The sequence below is a fragment of the Sebastes umbrosus genome, chromosome 14, assembly GCF_015220745.1.
Source record: "Sebastes umbrosus isolate fSebUmb1 chromosome 14, fSebUmb1.pri, whole genome shotgun sequence".
In the NCBI taxonomy this organism is placed as follows: Eukaryota; Metazoa; Chordata; class Actinopteri; order Perciformes; family Sebastidae; genus Sebastes; species Sebastes umbrosus.
Window position 1 is genome coordinate 14,218,950 of NC_051282.1, and position 19,969 is coordinate 14,238,918.

At 36.7% G+C, this 19,969-nt stretch overlaps 2 protein-coding genes across 3 annotated transcripts; both read right to left on the reverse strand.

Moving 5' to 3' along the window:
* Positions 1-1,575: 1,575 nt before the first annotated feature.
* On the reverse strand, positions 1,576-7,348 carry tmem11 (transmembrane protein 11). 2 transcript variants are annotated; one of them, XM_037792752.1, is made up of 2 exons: positions 7,200-7,348; positions 1,576-3,258 (listed from the first exon to the last, which is right to left on the reverse strand). In XM_037792752.1, the coding sequence occupies exons 1-2, from the start codon at positions 7,238-7,240 to the stop codon at positions 2,742-2,744; spliced, it is 558 nt and encodes a 185-aa protein (XP_037648680.1). In that variant the 5' UTR covers positions 7,241-7,348; the 3' UTR covers positions 1,576-2,741. The 2 variants fall into 2 exon arrangements, with proteins under 2 accessions (XP_037648680.1, XP_037648679.1); XM_037792751.1 differs by lacking the exon at positions 7,200-7,348 and adding an exon at positions 6,192-6,341.
* Positions 7,349-10,917: 3,569 nt separating this feature from the next.
* natd1 lies at positions 10,918-16,321 on the reverse strand. Its single transcript, XM_037793339.1, has 3 exons — positions 16,106-16,321; positions 13,866-13,984; positions 10,918-12,852 (listed from the first exon to the last, which is right to left on the reverse strand). The coding sequence occupies exons 1-3, from the start codon at positions 16,212-16,214 to the stop codon at positions 12,736-12,738; spliced, it is 345 nt and encodes a 114-aa protein (XP_037649267.1). The 5' UTR covers positions 16,215-16,321; the 3' UTR covers positions 10,918-12,735.
* Between the last annotated feature and the right edge of the window lie 3,648 nt (positions 16,322-19,969).

Genomic DNA, 19,969 nt, shown 5'->3' on the forward strand with positions numbered 1-19,969 from the left:
AATTTCCCTCAGGATCAATAAAGTTACTATCTATCTATCTATCTATCTATCTATCTATCTAATACTTTAATTATCAAATCTGGTTTTGAAATTATTTGGGAATGGCTGAACTGTTTCAAGAGCAGACAAGGTTGGAAAAAATTGTTTTTTTTTTCATATTTTTATGAGATAATAGAAGCTTGAATTAAAAAGAAACATCAGTATGTCGGTGATTTGTCTACCCTCCTTCTCAAACAATCTGACTTGGATCTATGAGTAAAAATAAATTATATATACTTTGTGTATATAAGCAGCCAAATAAACCTACCGAGCTTTATTTTTTAACATAATAGACAATACTTTAATTATCAAATCTGGTTTTGAAATTATTTGGGAATGGCTGGGCTGTTTCAAAAGCAGACAAGGTTGGAAAAAATTATATATTTTTTCATATTTTTATGAAATAATAGAGGCCTGAATTAAAAAAAAAAAACATCAGTATGTCAGTGATTTGTCTAACCTCCTTCTCAAACAATCTGACTTGGGTCTATGAGTAAAACTAAAATAAATTATATATAAATAAATTCTCAGATTTTATTCATCTAGTAACTAGATGAATAAAATCTGAGAATTTATTTATATATCATTTAAATTCAAAAATATATATTTAATTTAAATTCAAAAATATATATTATTTATTTTTGTGTACTGAACACACTAGATTCTAGTGTGTTCAGAATATCAGGAGAAACTCTGCGTTTTTCTTGGGCATCCTAAAAAAGTAATGGAGAAACAAAGTCTGGGTAACAATTGGAGCAAGTGGTTAGCTTTTACCACGACTGTTAGTAGAGGAATACTTATTATATCTCATGATGACTGGTGCATCTTTATGCCACCAGACCCAGCAGTGCAACCTTAAAATGGCTGACAGACAGTCCATCAATCAACTTCACTCAGGTCAGCTGACAGATAATTAGCCGGCTCTGGCCACCAATTAGCAACCTAATGAGTTTGTCTCAGGCCATCCTCGGAGCCCTCATCCCTCTGATTCAGTTCTGCTCATCCCATGAACCTATATAAGTATATATATGTGTATGGTTAGAGGAAATATCATTGGACGGTTTTTCATATTGTGTGCGTAAATTCATTTTATTTTATTCAGTTTCAAATTGACTGATTGGGAAATGTAAGCAGCAGGAAGTGTCTATGTGAACAGAAGAGCTGGGCAAAGTTTGCAAAGTGAATCTTCTCTCTGAGGTGCTGCTTTCATACACATTTATTAAGGAACTATCTATGTAAGCACCATTTACTGAGTTAAAAAAACAAAAGCATCTTGTTTTAAGCTTCAGGACACCAAAGGACAATAAGATGACAATTATCAGTCAACAGTTGAGCTTTTTCATGAACTGACTCTGTCCTTTTAAACCAGTGTAATACGCGTTATAGATTCCCTGTTCAGGTCACTATTTTTGACAATATATTGTGAAGTGAAGGAAAGACTTTTACATTTTCATGATCAATTGCTATCAATCACAGCTGTCTGATCGCATACTGTGTGATCAAACTACTTACTGAAACACCACCAGTTTTCAAACCTTGAAGTACAATTTATTTAATACATTGTTTGACCTTTAAGGGATTTACACAAAATTATTTAGGAAACTCTTCATGAACAGGTTTTAATTTGCTCATATCCTGCTGGCAAAGTCAACAATCCTTATTCTGCTTTAAATAAGATGTACTTTTATTCAGTGACCCTAGCTCAGTCTCGGTATCCAACTAATTCACATCTGAATTCAACTTTATTATTCAATTGTTGCATGCTGGTCTCTTGTTATATCACAATTCATCCTTCACTTCCATCTATTCTTTTACGTCCTCCTGGGACCCCAAATTTTAAAACTGCTGCTCTAGACAGCAACTCATTACAAGCACCATTGGATAAACATGTACAAGAAAGTATGAATTTAGAATTTGCTGTGCAATTATTATCTTTAGTGTCAAATAGTGTTTACATTTTAATTCCAATTATGAAGGTTTGGCTTTATGTCAATGTAATATACATTATTAGAAGTATGTGTGAAATGTGACTTTCCAAAAAGGTATTTTTAGTGTTTCAAAAGAGGACATTTAGCCACATCGTTGTCACATAAGATCTTTCTTACACTCTTTTAAACAAGAATATCTACATGAACAAGACACAATCTCAAATAAGTTGCAGCTATTTGCTCTTTTCTGGACATGATGTCAAATCCATTTAATGAAAAATGTAAAATAAAATACAGAAAAGTTAGTTTGAAATATCCTAATGTTTAATGAAAGGGTGATGTACTGATCAGCAAGAAAGGGGTACAGTAAAACTACGAGGGAAAGGGGAAAGAGCTCGGTACTCAAAACATGACGGTCCGTTTCAACAGCGATACAATTCAATCCAGAGGAGCTGCTGCCGTACCCTTGTGCACTTGTGTCAAGGATGCAGGTGGAGGGCGCAGGGGAGGAGGCGCAAGGGTACTACGGAGATAAGTGTGCTGTTGTTGTCACATAGAAGTAAAGAAAATGTAAGGGAAAAAACAATTCCTTCTAGTTTTAACTATATCCCTCTGATCAAAGTTCATAATGGAAGCACCCACCACGTGTGAGGAGCTAACTGCTGGCCCTGATCGTGACTTCCACTTTTCTTACATCTGGGGGTGGGTAGGTTCTGTTTTTTTGTTTGTTTTTTCCTTTTTTCTCTTGGTTTTTAAACCCTCTTCAGAGTGCACTCATATCGCATAGAGTTCGTAGATCTTCTTGGCGCAATACGCCAGGGCAGCCAGTGCTATCGTATTATGGAGTCTCTTTCTGTGGACGTCATCCCTGCGTACCAATACCACGGGCGTCGAGGAGGTGAGTGTATGCAGGGGCAGCCGCGAGAGTTTTTGGCTGTCGTATTCCACCTGGTACTTGCAGCAGGGGTCAAATTGCCACGAAATCCCGTAGAGGGCGGAGCAGGCCACACTGAGGGCGCCAGCGGGCAACGCCACATAGCGCGAGTACTCAACGGGCAGTGAAAGCGGCGTCAGGAGGCAAGCGGTGCCTGACAACACGGCGGTCTTGTGCAGGCAGTTGCCCACGGTAATCCAACGGGCCGTTTCATCTCCGATGCGTGTGGGCTCAATGATAATGTATTTATACTGGGCCTCCAGTGCCTGCTCCAACTCATACTCAAACTGGTCCTGCGCATGCTCCCCGTTGTAGATCTCGTGCACAATGTAGCAGTCTGTCGCCGCCATCACTCCCCTGTTCAGAAAGAGAAAAAACGGCAAGGAACAGTGAGAGAAAGGATAGAGAGGAGAGTAACAAGACTCGATACATCCAACTCTGGTGTGCCTGAACCAACGTGCCCATTTTTCATGGGCCTGTGAATATTTTTTTGTCTACAGTCGCTCAGACAAACTGGTTATTTTACCCAAAATGTTTCTAAATTTCAAATAATTTCCATATGGTTACCATATCACAACATGTATGTGGATATCACTACCACAACTAACATGTAATCTGTATCATTCATATATAATTTACACATTTAGTTTAAGTACAAAAATAACATGGCATACATGTTATCTTCTATTTGAAAATGTCAGTGTAGGATCTAATGTTAATTTGTGGCTATCAATCAGTACACCATGGTACACACTGTATCAACAACATGACTATTCAATATAAACAATTTCCATGACCTTTTACTTGATTTAGTTCAAATGGTACTAGGGATGCACTGATCATTCTTTTTCAGTCCCGATACCGATAGCAATACCCGGGCTTTGGGTAGTGGGCAATACCAAGTACTGATCTGATACCAGTGTTTAATTAACAGGCTGTATGCCTCACTGTGTGGAAGTGACTGGGACTATTCTTTTATGTGTAAGGAAACATCAGGCTTGACTTAAACATTGGTTTCTTAACTTTGTAACACAAAATGTAACAAATAAATAAATAAATATAAATGATTATATTATCAAAATAATAAATTGGTGAAAAAAAACTTTAAAATGAACAGGAATTACAATTCAAGTGTAAACCTTTTTAATGCAACAACAGATTGGTCAAAACTTAAACAGGAATTAAAATGTCCCTAAATAACGTATATATAGTATATACATATAGAATTGAATTGAATAGATCGGCTCCATTGTCACAGATATCCAATCCAGCTATTTGAGTCAGTATTGGCCAGATATCCAATCCAGTATCGCATATTGCATTCCTAAATGGTATATTCTTGATGAAAAGTTGATGTCTATGACCTCCAGATTATAATATGGTGTGTGTAAGTGAGTGTGAGCACATTTTTACAACATTATGAATCCCATTTGTATTCTTGAATGTGTCCTAGATTATATGTAACTCAACAGTTGGATATTCATTATTTCAAATAAGTACACTTGGGTTCAGGGAATGAATTAGCACCTGCCATATACAGGGTAAATGTTGGCTGTGGCAGGTAAACATTTCAGGTCACCTGCCACCATGGCAGATAGGTTTTCCTTATATTAAAAAATGTCATTCTTAAATTGCAATTCCTAAATTAAAAATAGTCATGATTAAGGTTAAATGATCCATATTTCTATTGTCTATTATCACTGACTCAGTGTTTACTAGGGGTGGAAGAAAATACTGAAAATATCGAGTATTGCAATATTATGTTTAGTGATACTGTATCGAATCTCAAAAACACTATTGATTTCTAATTAATATTTTACAAGCAAAGATTAACTCAGTCAAAACTTTATTTTATTTGCAAGGAGAAATGCAAATCCTACTATTATGATTGCATACAAAATTTACCTCAAATTGTATGCATATGGTGGTGTGTTTTTTATACTATGACCGTTTTCCTAAAATTAGATACAAAAAAAAAAAAAATCACATTATATTGCCTTGCTTACAGTACCATAATATATGGGAATATATTGAATCGTAACCCCTGTATCATGATAGGTATCGTATCGCCCGACAGCCCTAGTGTTTACAATTTTAAAGCGTTCTACAAAGATTTCAGAAGTGGCAGACAAAAATTGTGTGGCTAGTAGAAATGTTCAGTGACCTGCCACAGACCCTGCTTGGGTTGCATAAGTAGTAGTTGATAGTATTGTAGTAGTTGATGTCTATGACCTCCAAATTATAATATGGTGTGAGTGAGTGAGTGTGAGCACATTTTTACACCATTATGAATCCCTTTTGTATTTTTTAATGTGTCCTACATTTTATGTAACTCAACAGTTGGATATTCATTATTTAAAATAAGTGCACTTGCATAAGTCATTTTTTGCTCCATATTTTTTGTTTTTACATCAATTCATAAAAATGTCAAAATCAGTTTTTGGAGGTGAAGTTCTGACCGACAACAGACACCTCCAAATATAATCAATAAAATATGAAATGATACATAAAACACAGCATTTGTGAATCTGTAACCAACATTTTTTTTTAATCTTGAAAAATAAATGACAACCTTTAACTAGTTTCCGTCGAGTTGATTAATTCGCTTTTCTGTAAAATGATATTTTCCCCTATACATTTGTAAATTATCTTTAAATAAGACAACCATGTGTCAACACTCCTGAGGCCTTCCAGTTAACATGTTACATGTTGACAAGATGGCAAACAAACCCCCCAACAACGACTCTATCTACAGTCACACCAAAGCTTCAAAGAAAGACAGGACTGGGCTAAAGGATTATTGGACATTAGGTGGAAATCAATCTAGGATCACACAGGGGCACAGGACATGATGTACCTGAGCGTCGGTTAGATAACATTAATAGCTAACTCGGCTCGCATGGTAAAAAAAAAAGTTGGAGGAGAACTAGCAGGCTAAAGTTGACATATAAACACTGTTAGCTCAGACACATATTACGTAGCATGTGTGGTATATCACATGGCACATATTGACACCTACTCACAGCTATAAAAGGTAACTTTCCCCCATGGTTAATGGTGTGGTGTGAAATAACCAAAACATCACATGAGCTGCTCTGTTTCCATGCTAACGCTAGCTTAGCTTCAATGCTAACCTTAGCTAACACTGGGATAAAAATGTCGTGTTGGCATTTCACTTAAAGTCCCAAACCTTACGCATTGTTGGGGGTCTGGTGAGTGGCGACATCGACTAAAAGCACGTATCACATTAACAGATATGTGTGTAACAGCTGAGATGTGGAGTAACTGACCTCTCCCTGCTCACTGGGACACCGCGCCTCCTTCCCAGCGACGCCATGTTGGAGATACAAACTCTGTGATTGCAGTATGACGTATGTATGAGAGCACCCACAATGACTTCTGGGTAATGTAGTGTGTTCAACGCGGTCGACGCATCACTTCGACTTCGAATGCGGACTACAATTACCATGATGCTATAGAGCGAGAGTACCTTTACGTATTTTATAATAGCAAAGTTTGAGAGGTCAGAGCATATTCTAAATAGATCTAACACAAATTAATTGTTTGTTGAAAATATAATAATTAACTGTATTAGAACTGAACATATAAATACAGCCATTTAGATATTTAAAATTAAATTATTAATTTAATTAATTAATTAATTAAAAAATTTGCAAAAATTCACCATTTTTGTTGTGTTTTGTATTTGTTGTTGTGTTTACCATGATGCTATACAGCAAGAGTACCTTTATGTATTGTATAATGGCACGTGGAAGTTTTGAGAGGTTAGACCATTATTCTAAATAAATCTAACACAAAATATAATAATTATTCAAGTAACTGTATTAAAACTGAACATATAAATACAGCCATTTAGATATTTTAAATTGCAAATAGATTGCAGGCAATGGGTTGCAACAAACTGCATACAGTATGCAATATATTGTCCCAACCATTTTGTGATAGGATTTTGTTGTGGACTTTGAGTACTCACCCATATTGTGCCCTCTCGTGCTCTTCTGTCTCTTCTGTGTCACCGTACCTTTATGTATTTTATAATAGCAAAGTTTGAGACATCAGACCATTATTCTAAATAAATCTAACACAAATGTGTTGAAAATATAATAATTAATCAAGTAACTATATTAAAACTGAACATATACATACAGCCATTTAGATATTTTAAATTGCAAATAGATTGCATGCATGGGTTGCAACAAACTGCATACAGTGTGCAATATATTGTCCCAGCTGTCTTGTTTTGTAATAGGATTTTGTTGTGGACTTTGAACACTCACCCATATTGTGCCCTCTCGTGCTCTACTGTGTCACCGTGCATGGGCTCCCTTGTCCTCGTGCTGTAACCTGAAGCTCTGTGGATGTAACAACCATAGACTGTATTTATGGCAACAACAACTATAATGGCTACGTTCAGGCATGTGGGACCAGCTGAAACAAATGTTTCAACTGTGACAACAAGTGTAACAGCTTTAAAAATCAGGGGGGGGGGGGGCTAAATGACGCACGCATGACGAATCAATACAAATCCAATCAATAAAGAATATGTGCGATGTCATCCCTAAAGCTGTGATTTCTGCATGATGTTTAAACCATGGTTGCTTGACCATGCCATGTCCCCTCCAGAACCTATAATATATAATATATAACATCAAGAATCCTTTCAACTGATGTAGGCTATTTGGAGACATAGAACTCATGCTTATTTGTATGATTCATCAGTTAATACAATACAATACATCTATTGTCCACCAGGCTGGACATTTATCTTTGGCTCACCAAACACAGGAAACAAAAACATTAAAAAACAGACAAGCAGTTAGTAAAAAGAAATACATAGAGGCGTTATGTTGCACATTAAAACATATCATTCCTATGCAGAGGATAGTTTAGTTTATTTATTGACTACACTGAGGGCGTTTTATATTTTAATAATTTATTTATTTATTGTGTTGAGATGAATATGCTACTTATTTTGTACTGTAATTACCTTGTGCCTTTTCTACCTTTTTTCCTTTCTTAAATTTGACTCGGTGTAAACTGCTTAAAACTCTTGAATCTTGAAAACAGTTCATGTCAGTGTCTGTGGCCATTGGCGGATTAAGGTGGTCAGGGGCCCCTAGGCCACTCTTCATATGGGCCCCCCACCCTTACTCATCATGCTTTAATGTTACTAGAAAAAAACATAATGTAGTGTTATGTGTGGAAGCATGTGAGAAATTTACATGGCCCCTCACTTGCCAACCCTCCCGATTTTCCCGGAAGACTCACGTTTTTCATTGCCCTCCCCCTGGTTTCCTCCCGGGGTCACAATTCTCCCGAATTTCTCCTGATTTATGACAAATGTTCACACTTTTTTTTTTTCCTCTTCGTTATCTCAACCTGTTCCTGGCTCCGTACAGTGTCTATAAGCCTTACTGTTGTCGGATGACAATACAGCTACACCTAATATTGTTTACTGGCAGAAAAGAGCTGCTCGGGACACAACGCGGTTTGAGCTGCGCACATCACAACGCGCTGCGCCCGAAGTTGGGCTTTGCTCAATGCAGCGAATAGTTGTCGTGGCGTGGCGCAAGCCATTGGAAATAACAGGTTTCAGAGTGCAGTGGTGTCGTTGTCACGTTGTGTCTGAAAGGGCCTTCAGTGAGTGAGAGAAATGAAGATTACTAAGAGAAAGAAATACTCAAGCAGGGATAAAAAAAAAAATGAATGAATGAACTAAGGGAAACAGATGAGTAGTAGTTTTGCCAGAGAATTACACAAGTTCATGCCAGAGGGGTGAATTATTCTGTATTCTTTCCTGAGAATTAAAAGTAAAATTTAAAGTATTGAAGATTAAAAATGCTGTTGCAGTGTACTTATTATTTTTGCCATTTCTATTAAGTCACCAGATTGCAGGAAACAAAGTCTCTGAAATCCAAATTTTTCTGGGCGACAACTCCCAGACCCCCTGCTTTCATTTGGAAATCTTCCCTCAAGGTTGGCAAGCATGGCCCACATGTACACACTCGGGGGGCACTGGCATATATCCGCTATTCTGTCCAGTAGTGACGTATTATTTGAAAACCAAATTGACCTTATATGTACCTCGTCACATAATGGGGCCAGGCTCATAAGGTCAGATGATTGAGTAGAAGTGGCCCACATCTACCCAATCAGCTGCTTGATTTTTGTAATGTTTCATATGGGCCAATAGGGCCAATTTTTCTCTGAATTATATTTAAATAATTAAAAACAATCTGGCCAATCTGGGGCCCCTAGGCTGCAGCCTAGGCCAGCCTGTGCATTAATCCACCCCAGTCTGTGGCTGAGATCTGCTCAGTGATTTTGTTGAGTTACTGATGGCACAAACACATTTTAGTTGCCAGAGGGACTCTATAGTGCCTCCCCAGAGCTCAGGAGCTCAAACTGGCCGAAGAGAGGGTTGAAAGTGTTGAAATTGTTGAAAGTGAAACTGGCCAATGTGTTAATTAGTAAACCTTTATGGATATTGTGCCTTAATACATTCTATTAAAAACTGTCAATGATTGAAGGTTGGTATGGGAACTTGCAGATTCTTTGGTTTTTTTACTTATTCTTGGATCAAACAGTTTCCTAATTTAAAATAGAAAACTTTTGTAACTTTGGAGTACATTTTATTCAGGCAAGGCTTTTTATATTTGACACTGGCGCACTAAGCATTTTGATATATTTTATCAGATAAAAGGGTCAAGACATGTTTATATTAATCAAAATTAGATAACAAATATGCACTGATGTCAATACGCAGCCCTAGTTCTCTAGTCCTCTATTAATTAGGTTTTTGTTGGTCAAAAACTAGTCCAATTTAAAGAGGACATACTATGCTTATTTTCAAGTTCCTACTTGTATTTTGGGTTTGGGTTTCAAACTCTTTGGACTCTGCTCCAGCTCCACTCTAACTAGCTTTGTTTGATGCCGTGCCAAACTAGCCGTAATGCAAATGCGTTACTTGGTGACATCACCAAGTTACGGAACAAAAAGCCGGGACCTCAAGCTAGGCGTTTCAGGCAGTTCAGGAGCAGTGAGAGTAACTCCCTTTGGCGTGCACTTTGTAGCTTTGCACATTTTACATGCACCAAAAACTAAATATGACACTAAAGGAAAGGGAAAAAGCATAAAAGGTCCTCTTTAACTATATTCAGTCTAAACAAACTGGAATCAGCCTGTAAAATAACTTGCATGGGCAGATTTTTTTTTTTTTAAATTACAGAACATAAACTCCCCGAGGTTCCTAAAACCACCAGATTCCCAGAAAAGCTAGAGGACGTGACCTCAGTGGTAGCTACGGCCCTGGTTGCAGACCTACATCGCTTTCACTGACACTCAAGACGACTTTTTACATCATTTGGAGTTGATACATGTTTGTGTTTTGAGTTCATGGGGAGTTAGAGCTACCTCACTTCACTGAGAGCACTTCTTCGGGGTCTTCTTGAGGAACCAGGAGATGTTTTGTAGTTGATGAGATTCCTGAAGACTGCGGGTGTCTCAGCTGGGTTTGTGGTTGAACTGCTGTGCTCTCAAATGGGAGATAAGCAGGCAGATTTCTTTCCATCTCACCCATTTGAGGGCTGCTCGCCCCTGCATTGCTAACAGCACACAATGTGACACAGAGTTCAGGTAATTCTAGTGTCACCAGATGGCGCCAAAACCCAGTTTGCAAAAAACTCAGTTTTTCTTTAACTGAGTGCTGTTTGTTGCAGGATGTTAACATGCATACATGTATATACTTAAAGTTACCATGATATACAGTATATTTAAAGTTGTATGTACTTATGTATTGTGTTCATCTGACTGAGTAAAAGTGTTTTAAGGTGGACATCAAAATATTTTCCCATCAAATCAAACACTGAAACAAACACGACAGTCCTCGCTGAGGCACTTTGAGAAGATGAACCCCGACTAAACATATATCTAATCTTCTCTTTAAAGTTGGCTGTATGTGCCCTGTTTTGTTATAAATACATACTTTGACATTGATAATGTGATGAGTATTGTTTTATTTATTTATAGACAACAAGAATGGAAAAAAAAGTTTCAAGCACAAAACAATATAACAAGAACTGGTACATTTTGGGAGAGCCACCTGCTCAAAACGGTCAGACATTTGTTTCCTTTCAAGAAAACACACAAATATAAACATAAACACAAAAAAAAATGAAATAACACATTGGATATTATGGCCTATCAATAGGTGTGTCTCACCTAAAGGAAAGCTTTACAAAAGGGAAAGCAGTTTCCTGCAATGACCTCTAAGTGACTAGAACAGATACAGAGAGTCTGCCTTGCATGTTGATGTGTGTCCTGCCAGAGTGTGTTGAGTAACCTGAGGGATTATTCTCCTCAACACTGAAGATTGTCAACAGCAAAAGCTCCTGAAGAACCAAAAAAGGGAAACCTGTTTTGTTTTTTTCAGTAAAAAAATTCTTCCATGGTGACCTTTATCATTTTACATCAGCTGGTGAAAGCAGCCTTGTGGGTATGAGAAAAAAAAACTACAATAAAACAGATTAAATGACAAGAAAATACAAGCTTCGACCATCCAGTGTCATTTTCCTGAAAGACAGAACAAAGGATGGTGGACACCATACAATGTAAATGCCCTGAATGTAACAGTGCTGTGTTTGAAATGCTGGTTTGAGCAGATATTTATTTATCCATATCCACACCGAGGTGTCGTACCACACAGTGACAAGCTCCAGACCCAATTTATCACATGCGTGTATGTAATATTTAACACGTACGATGGAGAAAATGAGTTTTGTCTTCAGAGTTAGACATCCTCAGTTTGTGTTCTTTGGTTTACAAATCCCTGCATCTTTGACTAATCAATTTATGATTTCTGTTACTCGGAAGAATGGAAGTTGATAGAGTAACAGTGGAACCAAATTGAGATTTGAGGAAAATAAATGTCTTCAAAATACAGATTATATATACAATATATATATGTATATATATGTATATATATGTATATATATACATATATATGTATATATTATATATATATATATATATATATATATATATATATATATATATATATATATATATATATATATATATATATATATATATAATTACCCAGTACCCACCAAATGTTTGCCTATACCTCGTTGCAATTACCTAGAAAAAAATACCTCTTTTAAGTAGCATGATGTTCCGAAGATTCATTCAGTCTTCTAAATTAGCATTTCAGCCCTAGAAACACTATTTCTAAGAGAAGAGGGTAAGCAAATTGACAAAAAAAATAACAAAAATAAAGCCAAAGAATATCAAAAGGGGTTAAAAAATATAAAAGTCATCACCGTTTGAGCAACAGTGAAGCCACCATTGCTTATCATGGAGAAAGACACCTGGGTCGGTCATCTTGTAGCGCTGCTCACAACCAGCGAGACCATAAGGAGGACGGGTAATTTGCAACGGAAGATTTGACTCACGTGTGTTCTCATTGCAGGCCTAACCTTTGCTTCCAGTCAGCATCCTGAATGTTTCTGTCTGAGGTAACAGGCTTCACCTTTGGTTAGTTTATTTGCTCATGTTGTTACAAGTAGTGACCAGCTGATTCACTTCCTGTTTCTGGTGAGTGTGTATCCCCCGTGTTACTGACCCGTAGACCCAACGTTCAGCTCATGGGGCGTCTTTGCCGCGAGATCAGTTGTCTCTGGAGTCACTCGATGTCATGTTTAACAATGCCTAGAAGGTCCTTTGTTGTATGTCAGCCTGTAACTCCAAAGCCACACAGTATTTATCCCCCGGGAGTCTCTTTCTCCTTCTCGTCTCTGTCGGAGCCATGCAGGGTCATTGATAAATGTGTTCAAAGTACTGAGGCTGAGGATTCTCTTTGACGTATTTCTGAATGTACCAGCAGGTCAAGTGGGCTTTCAGATCCTCTTCCACCACAAAATCCATGGCTGCCTGCCATCAAAGAAGCATAAAATCACATCTAAACTGTTCTGACAGGCATTTTATTAGACAGCATTTCACATGGACATTTTGGTCATTGATTAGAATTAGGGCTGTCAAAGTTAATGCTATAATAACTCTTAACGCAAATCGTTTTAACGACCACAAATTTCTAACGCATTAATGCAACTTACGAGACACGCCCACTTTATGATAATCACATGCAGTTTGGGGCAAGTCATAGTCAAGTCAGCACACTGACACACTGACAGCTGTTGTTGCCTGTTGGGCTGCAGTTTGCCATGTTATGATTTGAATATATATTTGTTATGCTAAATGCAGTACCTGCGATGGTTTCTGGACAATATTTTTTATTGTTTTATGTTGTTAATTGATTTCCAATAATAAATATATACATACATTTAAATATAAAATACTTGGCAAATCTCCCTTTAAGGTACATTTTGAACAGATAAAAAATGTGGGATTAATTTGTGATTAACACGATTAAATAGTTTAATCGATTCAGAGCCCTAATTTTAATATTTGAGTACTTGTTGTTGTACAATTCAACTGTGTGAGGTGTGCTTCCCAGATATAAGTGGTAAAATCATTAGTGAAGTCATTAAAATAAAAGTAAGCCAGACCTACAGCTCATTTTTTTTATGTCATAAATTTTAAAAGGTGCAATCTGTGTTCCAAGTGTAAACAAAAAAGCTTGCTTGGCCAACAATATTCAAAACACATTATTTTAAATTGTGATCAAAATCATATGGTCAAAGTAGGGCTATGTATATATATACAGTTTATAGTCAAAATTATATAAAAATGTCTATATATTTTTCTATATAATTTCTATCGTGATGTAGGCTAGGCCTATATTTATCTATTTTTTCTCTAATTTCACTGCCTGCCTAGGTCAAAATATTACAAATTGGGCCTTTAAGAAATGAACAAAAAGAGAAACTCCCTCTCTTCTCTTAAGATTATGACAGATGAAAATAACCAGTCTTTATGAGTTTTACCTTGGCCAGGTGTTTGGCTATTCCTCTCCCTCTGTAAGCATCTGGAACTTCCGTGTGTTGCAAGTCCACCGTCTTCTTCCCTACATATTCATACAGAAGAACTGCACGATCATGAGATCCTGAGGGCAGACAGACATCATAGTTCTCAACTGAGTTAAGTTCGTCTCCACCCAACCCAGCTACAGCAACTTGCAATCTACATCTAATACTGCAACATGGCTGCTCAGTAAGACAAGCCATGAGTCATTTCTCTCAGTGAGCTTTCAATCACCTCAAAACAACAAGTGATACCATGTGATATGGTGCCAATGTCAATAGCCTATAACAATTACACATCGCCTAGCCGGATACAGACAATGCTTGCGGAAAAGGAAAAATGTAGTTGGGTGGAGATAGAGACAGATATGTGATAAAGATCTTCATTCAGGGAACAATGGCTTCCATTTTTTTTTGCTGTGAACACATCTCACACATTTCAATTTATAGATGATTAAAGATAATTTCCATTAAATGAAACTGACCTGGACACACATTAACACACGTTTTTTTTTGTTTGTCATAAACTAAATGAAAATAATCAAAGTCAGAAAATAACGGGAGATGAGTTGTAAACTTGACAAAATACATAAATCACTCATTATTATCATTATTATTATTAATTTATTTTTTTCTATTTTTATTTATATGTAAGTGTGTATATGTATAGGTGTGTGTATGTAGGTATGTATGTGTGTGTATGTGTATATGTATACATGTATATGTATGTATGTATGTATGTGTATATGTATATATATTTTAAATTTTTATTTTTATTTTTTATTTCATGTCTTATTTGCGGATACTCTCCCTGTGTTGTATTCTCTACAATTTTTATTTTATGTATCCATGATTGAGAATCAGTTAGTTCTTTTGTGGCCAGCTGTGGCTGTTTGTGTGTATGTTGTTGTCAGGTATGATTGATTGATGTGTTGTGTCACGGGTGAGTGTTGTTCAGAAAAACAAAAATGAACTTCCCCTGTATAGTGACTGTTCTAATGATTATTGACAATTAATAAAAAGACCTTTGAAGAAGACACTGAGGTGGCAATTCCTCATTTACCATGCCATATATTTCAAAAGTCGAAAAATTACCATAAAAGACAAAACTGTAGGAAGTTAACAACTTGTTTATAAGCCCTATTTTCCTCCTTAATGCACAACTTATCCAAAAACACTCCAGTGTTATTCTCAAAAATGAATTGTACAGTGGGTATCTCTAGTGCAATGGTTAATTGTCAGAGACTAAGGTGTAAAATACAATAAATACATAAATAAATACATAACTCACCATGTAAATACTTTGGATTTTAAATAAGCGTGCCCATATATGGATCTGATTAATAAAATACAGTGTGTATGTTTCATGAAGGAATTTGAAGTGATTAGTGTTTAATGATTGATGTTCAGGACTGTATTAAACAGTCTTTTTGTGTGTTCAGGACTGTATTAAACTGTCTTTTGTGTGTTCAGGACTGTATTAAACAGTCTTTTGTGTGTTCAGGACTGTATTAAACAGTCTTTTGTGTGTTCAGGACTGTATTAAACAGTCTTTTGTGTGTTCAGGACTGTATTAAACAGTCTTTTTGTGTGTTCAGGACTGTATTAAACAGTCTTTTGTGTGTTCAGGACTGTATTAAACAGTCTTTTGTGTGTTCAGGACTGTATTAAACAGTCTTTTTGTGTGTTCAGGACTGTATTAAACAGTCTTTTGTGTGTTCAGGACTGTATTAAACAGTCTTTTTGTGTGTTCAGGACTGTATTAAACAGTCTTTTTGTGTGTTCAGGACTGTATTAAACAGTCTTTTGTGTGTTCAGGACTGTATTAAACAGTCTTTTGTGTGTTCAGGACTGTATTAAACAGTCTTTTAGTGAGTGGATGCTATTGAAGGTTGCATAACTTTCTTGTTTCTATAAACAAAGCTAGTGAAGTTACAAGTCAAGGAAGTCACAGCAGCTTTGAAGCACAAAGCACACAGTCTGTTCAGTTCCTCCTAAACACTAAATAACACCTGAATAAAGACGTGACATCCAGACTAGGAGAAGTGAATCACGCCTCTGTGTCTGAAATAGCAGCTGGAGTTATCAATAAGAGTCACGACGACGATGTTAGGCAGCAAGAAAGAGAAAAGCTCCACCAACACCAACACCTCAGAGCTAACATTAGCCAACAAGCAAGCTAATGTTTACATGTTGAAACTCACCATTTAGTCTTATAACAAACTGACGACGTTTTTTATCGTGCTCCACCTGGATCTGAGAGTTGTTTGCGTCGAAGACAGTAGCCTGAGCTGCCTGAGCTGCCTGTGCCATAGTAGCTTGTTTATTACTGCTATATGCTACTCCTGCAGCGGTGCTAACCAGAAATGGCTAACATGAGATGATAAACGGCCAAAAGCAAAACACCTCCTCCAACCAAATCAGCTGTGAGGTCACGTGTGACGGCCAGCCAATCACAGCCCGGTGTCGTCAGAGAGGGGAGAACATTAAAGGTCCCATATTATAAAAAAAAGTGAGATTTTCATTTTTTTTTTTTTTTTTATTATTATAAAGCAGGTTTAAAGGGACTGTTTGTAACTTTCAGAAATGCTTGTTAACAGCAACACCTGTGGCCGTTAAGTCAACGAAAGTCAGCATCGGGTTCGCGCTTGCTCGCTCTACATAGACATGAACGAGCATCGCTCAAGACAATGAGGCGACACACGTCAGCTAAAACCACAATATCACTCTATATTTCACCTGCTTGGCAGTAATGTTAGCTGACCAGACGGAGGTCTCTCCATGAACATGATTTAGATCTGATCCTAGTGTTGGCTTTTCCTGCTTCAGCCTCCCAGCCAGGAACAGGGGAGACACTGGAGTTTTTGGTCGGAGACGATAACGTTTCTCTCTGCGGAGCCCCGTCACTTCACAAGACACGGAAAACCTCTGTTGGTTTTGAGGAGCTGCAGCAGTTATTTCTGCACAAACGTCCACTGTACATTCACTAGATGTGATTCACATTGGTTGTTTTCCTCCGGTCTGTGAAATCTTGCAGATGCCATTAGGAGCACCGGAGGACACAGAGGCACATGATTTTTTTCAGATTACCTGTCTCATACACTACTGTCAGGATATAGTGACCGTTTTATAAAAATAACTTTTTTTTTATTAGATTAATATTTAATTTGTAAATTATTTTTATAATTCTTCTTTTTATTGCCCATTAAAATGTCAAATAACGAATTACTTTGTAATTTAGTCCATTAGATTAATAAATACATTTATAAATAAAATGAATGAATGCCTATTTTTATTGTGCAATTAGTTATTAATCAATTAAATGCTTTATTACAATTTACGTGACTCTCGTGGTCCTCCATAAAGATAAAGCTAATGATATAGTTTTAACCTTTAGAAAAAGAAGATTAAACAATTTCTCACTAGCCTTAAAATCAGAATAATGGCTGTAAAGTTGTCATTTTTGTCTTTGGAGCCTCTTTTGTTCCCATGCTCCTGATTGGAGAAATTTACTTTAATCTGTTTTTTTTTTTCTCTTTTCTTTTGATATACTTTATTTTCAGTTTCATTTTCAGTCCCAGTCTACTGCTTTACACATTTTTTTTGCCTTGACCACATAATTAAATGACAAATTACGTTAGGCACATTCGCTGTAATCGCATGATAATTGATTATCTTGGTGTATAAAAGGTCTTTTATTCAGACTAGTGATGTATCTAGAAATAGTTTTTGATAGTTCAGGTCAGGTCACAGCTCACAGATTCACAGTGACAGCTGTGTCGCTGTGTGTCCTACAGTCAGCAGCCAAATCCTTCTCAGTTTGACATGAGAGAGTTCATGTATTTCTCTCCACTACTATTGTGGATTGTACTCATATAAGTTCTGTGTCGTGATATAAACTTGATAGACATTTGCAGTATTTCTAGACATTGTAGACAGGTATGTCAAGATCACTAACATTACAGTGAAGTAATCCTGTTAAGCTGTTGGCTTAATCCTGCAAAACTCTAATGGAGTTTGTCAACTCTGTATGGGATTATGTGTGTTTGGGACACTATTGTATAGACCTGTTTGGGATTTATTCTCTCTGGTTCAGAGTGAGAGGGAGCGCACCTCTTTTGTAGATGGATAACAGTATCAGCCAGAAGTTTTCATGTTTATCTTAATAGTGTCATTCAGTGTTTTTTCATTGTACTGCTGAAAATGATGTCCAAGACGCCAAGGTAAGTCAGCATTATCTAGCCGTTAACTAGGGTATCATTGCTTTTAAGCTATTTTTGGATTGCGCTGACCATAACATCTTAATAATAATAATAATAAAAACATACATGCATTATCCTTATATGGCAGCTGAAATATTGAATACTGAAATTAACCTGTTCTGTTTCTATATGTGATCAGTTTATTGTCAGTGAATTCTCTCTTTCTTGATGTGAGACGGATGGATGTGGTATATAGATCAAAGCATTTATTAATCCATAGCAATGTAGACTCTGTACACAGCCTCTACATTATACTCACATGTCTGCCAAATCATGTTAATGTTTCCTGGCACCATCCTGCTAACTAATGGTAATGATTTTGCATTACATTCTTAAACAGTGCAGTAGGCTGATTTGGGAAAGGGCTCGTTGCCATAAGGAACACAGAAATGATCAGTAACTTGAATTCATCTGAATTAGGCTGAAGCTCTCATCATGTGTAACACCCAGCGTCACAAAGTAATTGCTGCTATTCTAAACTGCACTTTAATAATTGTGTCAGATTATCTGTTTCAGCACTGACATAGATGTTTGCCAACTATAATACTATTTCTATTAACCTATAGGCCACATCCATCTGCTGTTCATTAGCTGCCTTACAAGTAAACATAATGAATAAAGTTAAATTATCAGCACAGCAATGCTTTCTATAAATGTATACATCTTTCAATATATTAAAACGTCGTGAACTCCAATAAATAATTACTTTTTGATGGATGATTTATGCTTAACCGTCTTAATCTGATCTCTAACAGGTGGCATGATGCCCAGGTAAACTCTAAAACCAACAAACCTGCACAGAAGACAGGGGGGAAGGTAAACGCCACACTCACTTCAAAATGACTGGTTTGGTAATTTAGTGATGCTTATGAGTGTTTAATTGTGTTACATTTATCAGATTCATCATTTATTCTTTCATAGATATGAGGATTAGGCAACATGTAACCATTACTTTGTAATTCTTCATTCATTCTTCTAGAAAAAACATATTTTCCCCTGCATACCAGGACTGATATAGAGCACATTTTATCACGATAAAACAAGATTTGAGACACTGAAAAAGGGACAATAAAGATCATGATCATGATCATACCTGTCCCAGTTTAAACTAGTTTTTAGTTGTGAAATTGGCTCATCATTTACTGGATCATGTGGGGTCTAAACCCTGAACTATACTCACCAACTAACACATTATCACAATAAACTCAGAAACAGAGAACATTTGTTTTTTGTTTAATTTTTGTGGGGAAAAAGCCAGAGCCTGCTGTATTTGACACATCTTCTCAGCCTATGTTTTGCTGTTTTTTGTATCAGTGATGTCAGAAAAATAATTCCCTTTTTCATTTGTTTTGAACATCACTGACAAATATCTTTGCTAATGTGGTTTTAAGGGTTGAAGTACAGCATCTTTCTGTGTAACAACTCCCTCCTCCTCCAGCAGTAGCTAAATGCCAACTGTGTATATAAAAGTGTGTTAAGAGTATTGGATCATATTAACAAGGTTCTGTGTTGTTCATTTAACATGGACAGTATTTCCTCAGAGTGGGTGCATGTTTTTGCTAGATGTGCATGCATTTGTTTTTTATCTATGCAGCCATTAATGGCAGAAAATCAAGTCAGTGCTTTTACAACCTGCACAAGCCGCTAAGTCAGGACTCTTGGAGCGTCCTCTAATTGATTTCTCTGTCTTGAGGTCCGGCCACAGATTGATTGCCTCTGCAGTCTGTGAGGCTGCATCTCAAGAGACTGGAATAAACCGCCCTTGTCTGATGGTTTTCCAATGCTCAAGTGTGATTAAGTTCAAGT

What these genes read in the sequence shown, in the direction of transcription:
- tmem11 (XM_037792751.1), bottom strand. Translation starts at nt 6,238, where the DNA reads ATGGCGTCGCTGGGAAGGAGGCGCGGTGTCCCAGTGAGCAGGGAGAG. An exon ending in GTCCCAGTGAGCAGGGAGAG is followed by an intron (nt 3,259 to 6,191) that starts GTCAGTTACTCC and finishes CTTTCTGAACAG; the next exon opens with GGGAGTGATGGCGGCGACAG.
- natd1 (XM_037793339.1), bottom strand. Translation starts at nt 16,214, where the DNA reads ATGGCACAGGCAGCTCAGGCAGCTCAGGCTACTGTCTTCGACGCAAAC. An exon ending in GTTTGTTATAAGACTAAATG is followed by an intron (nt 13,985 to 16,105) that starts GTGAGTTTCAAC and finishes GTCTGCCCTCAG; the next exon opens with GATCTCATGATCGTGCAGTT. An exon ending in TAGCCAAACACCTGGCCAAG is followed by an intron (nt 12,853 to 13,865) that starts GTAAAACTCATA and finishes CTTTGATGGCAG; the next exon opens with GCAGCCATGGATTTTGTGGT.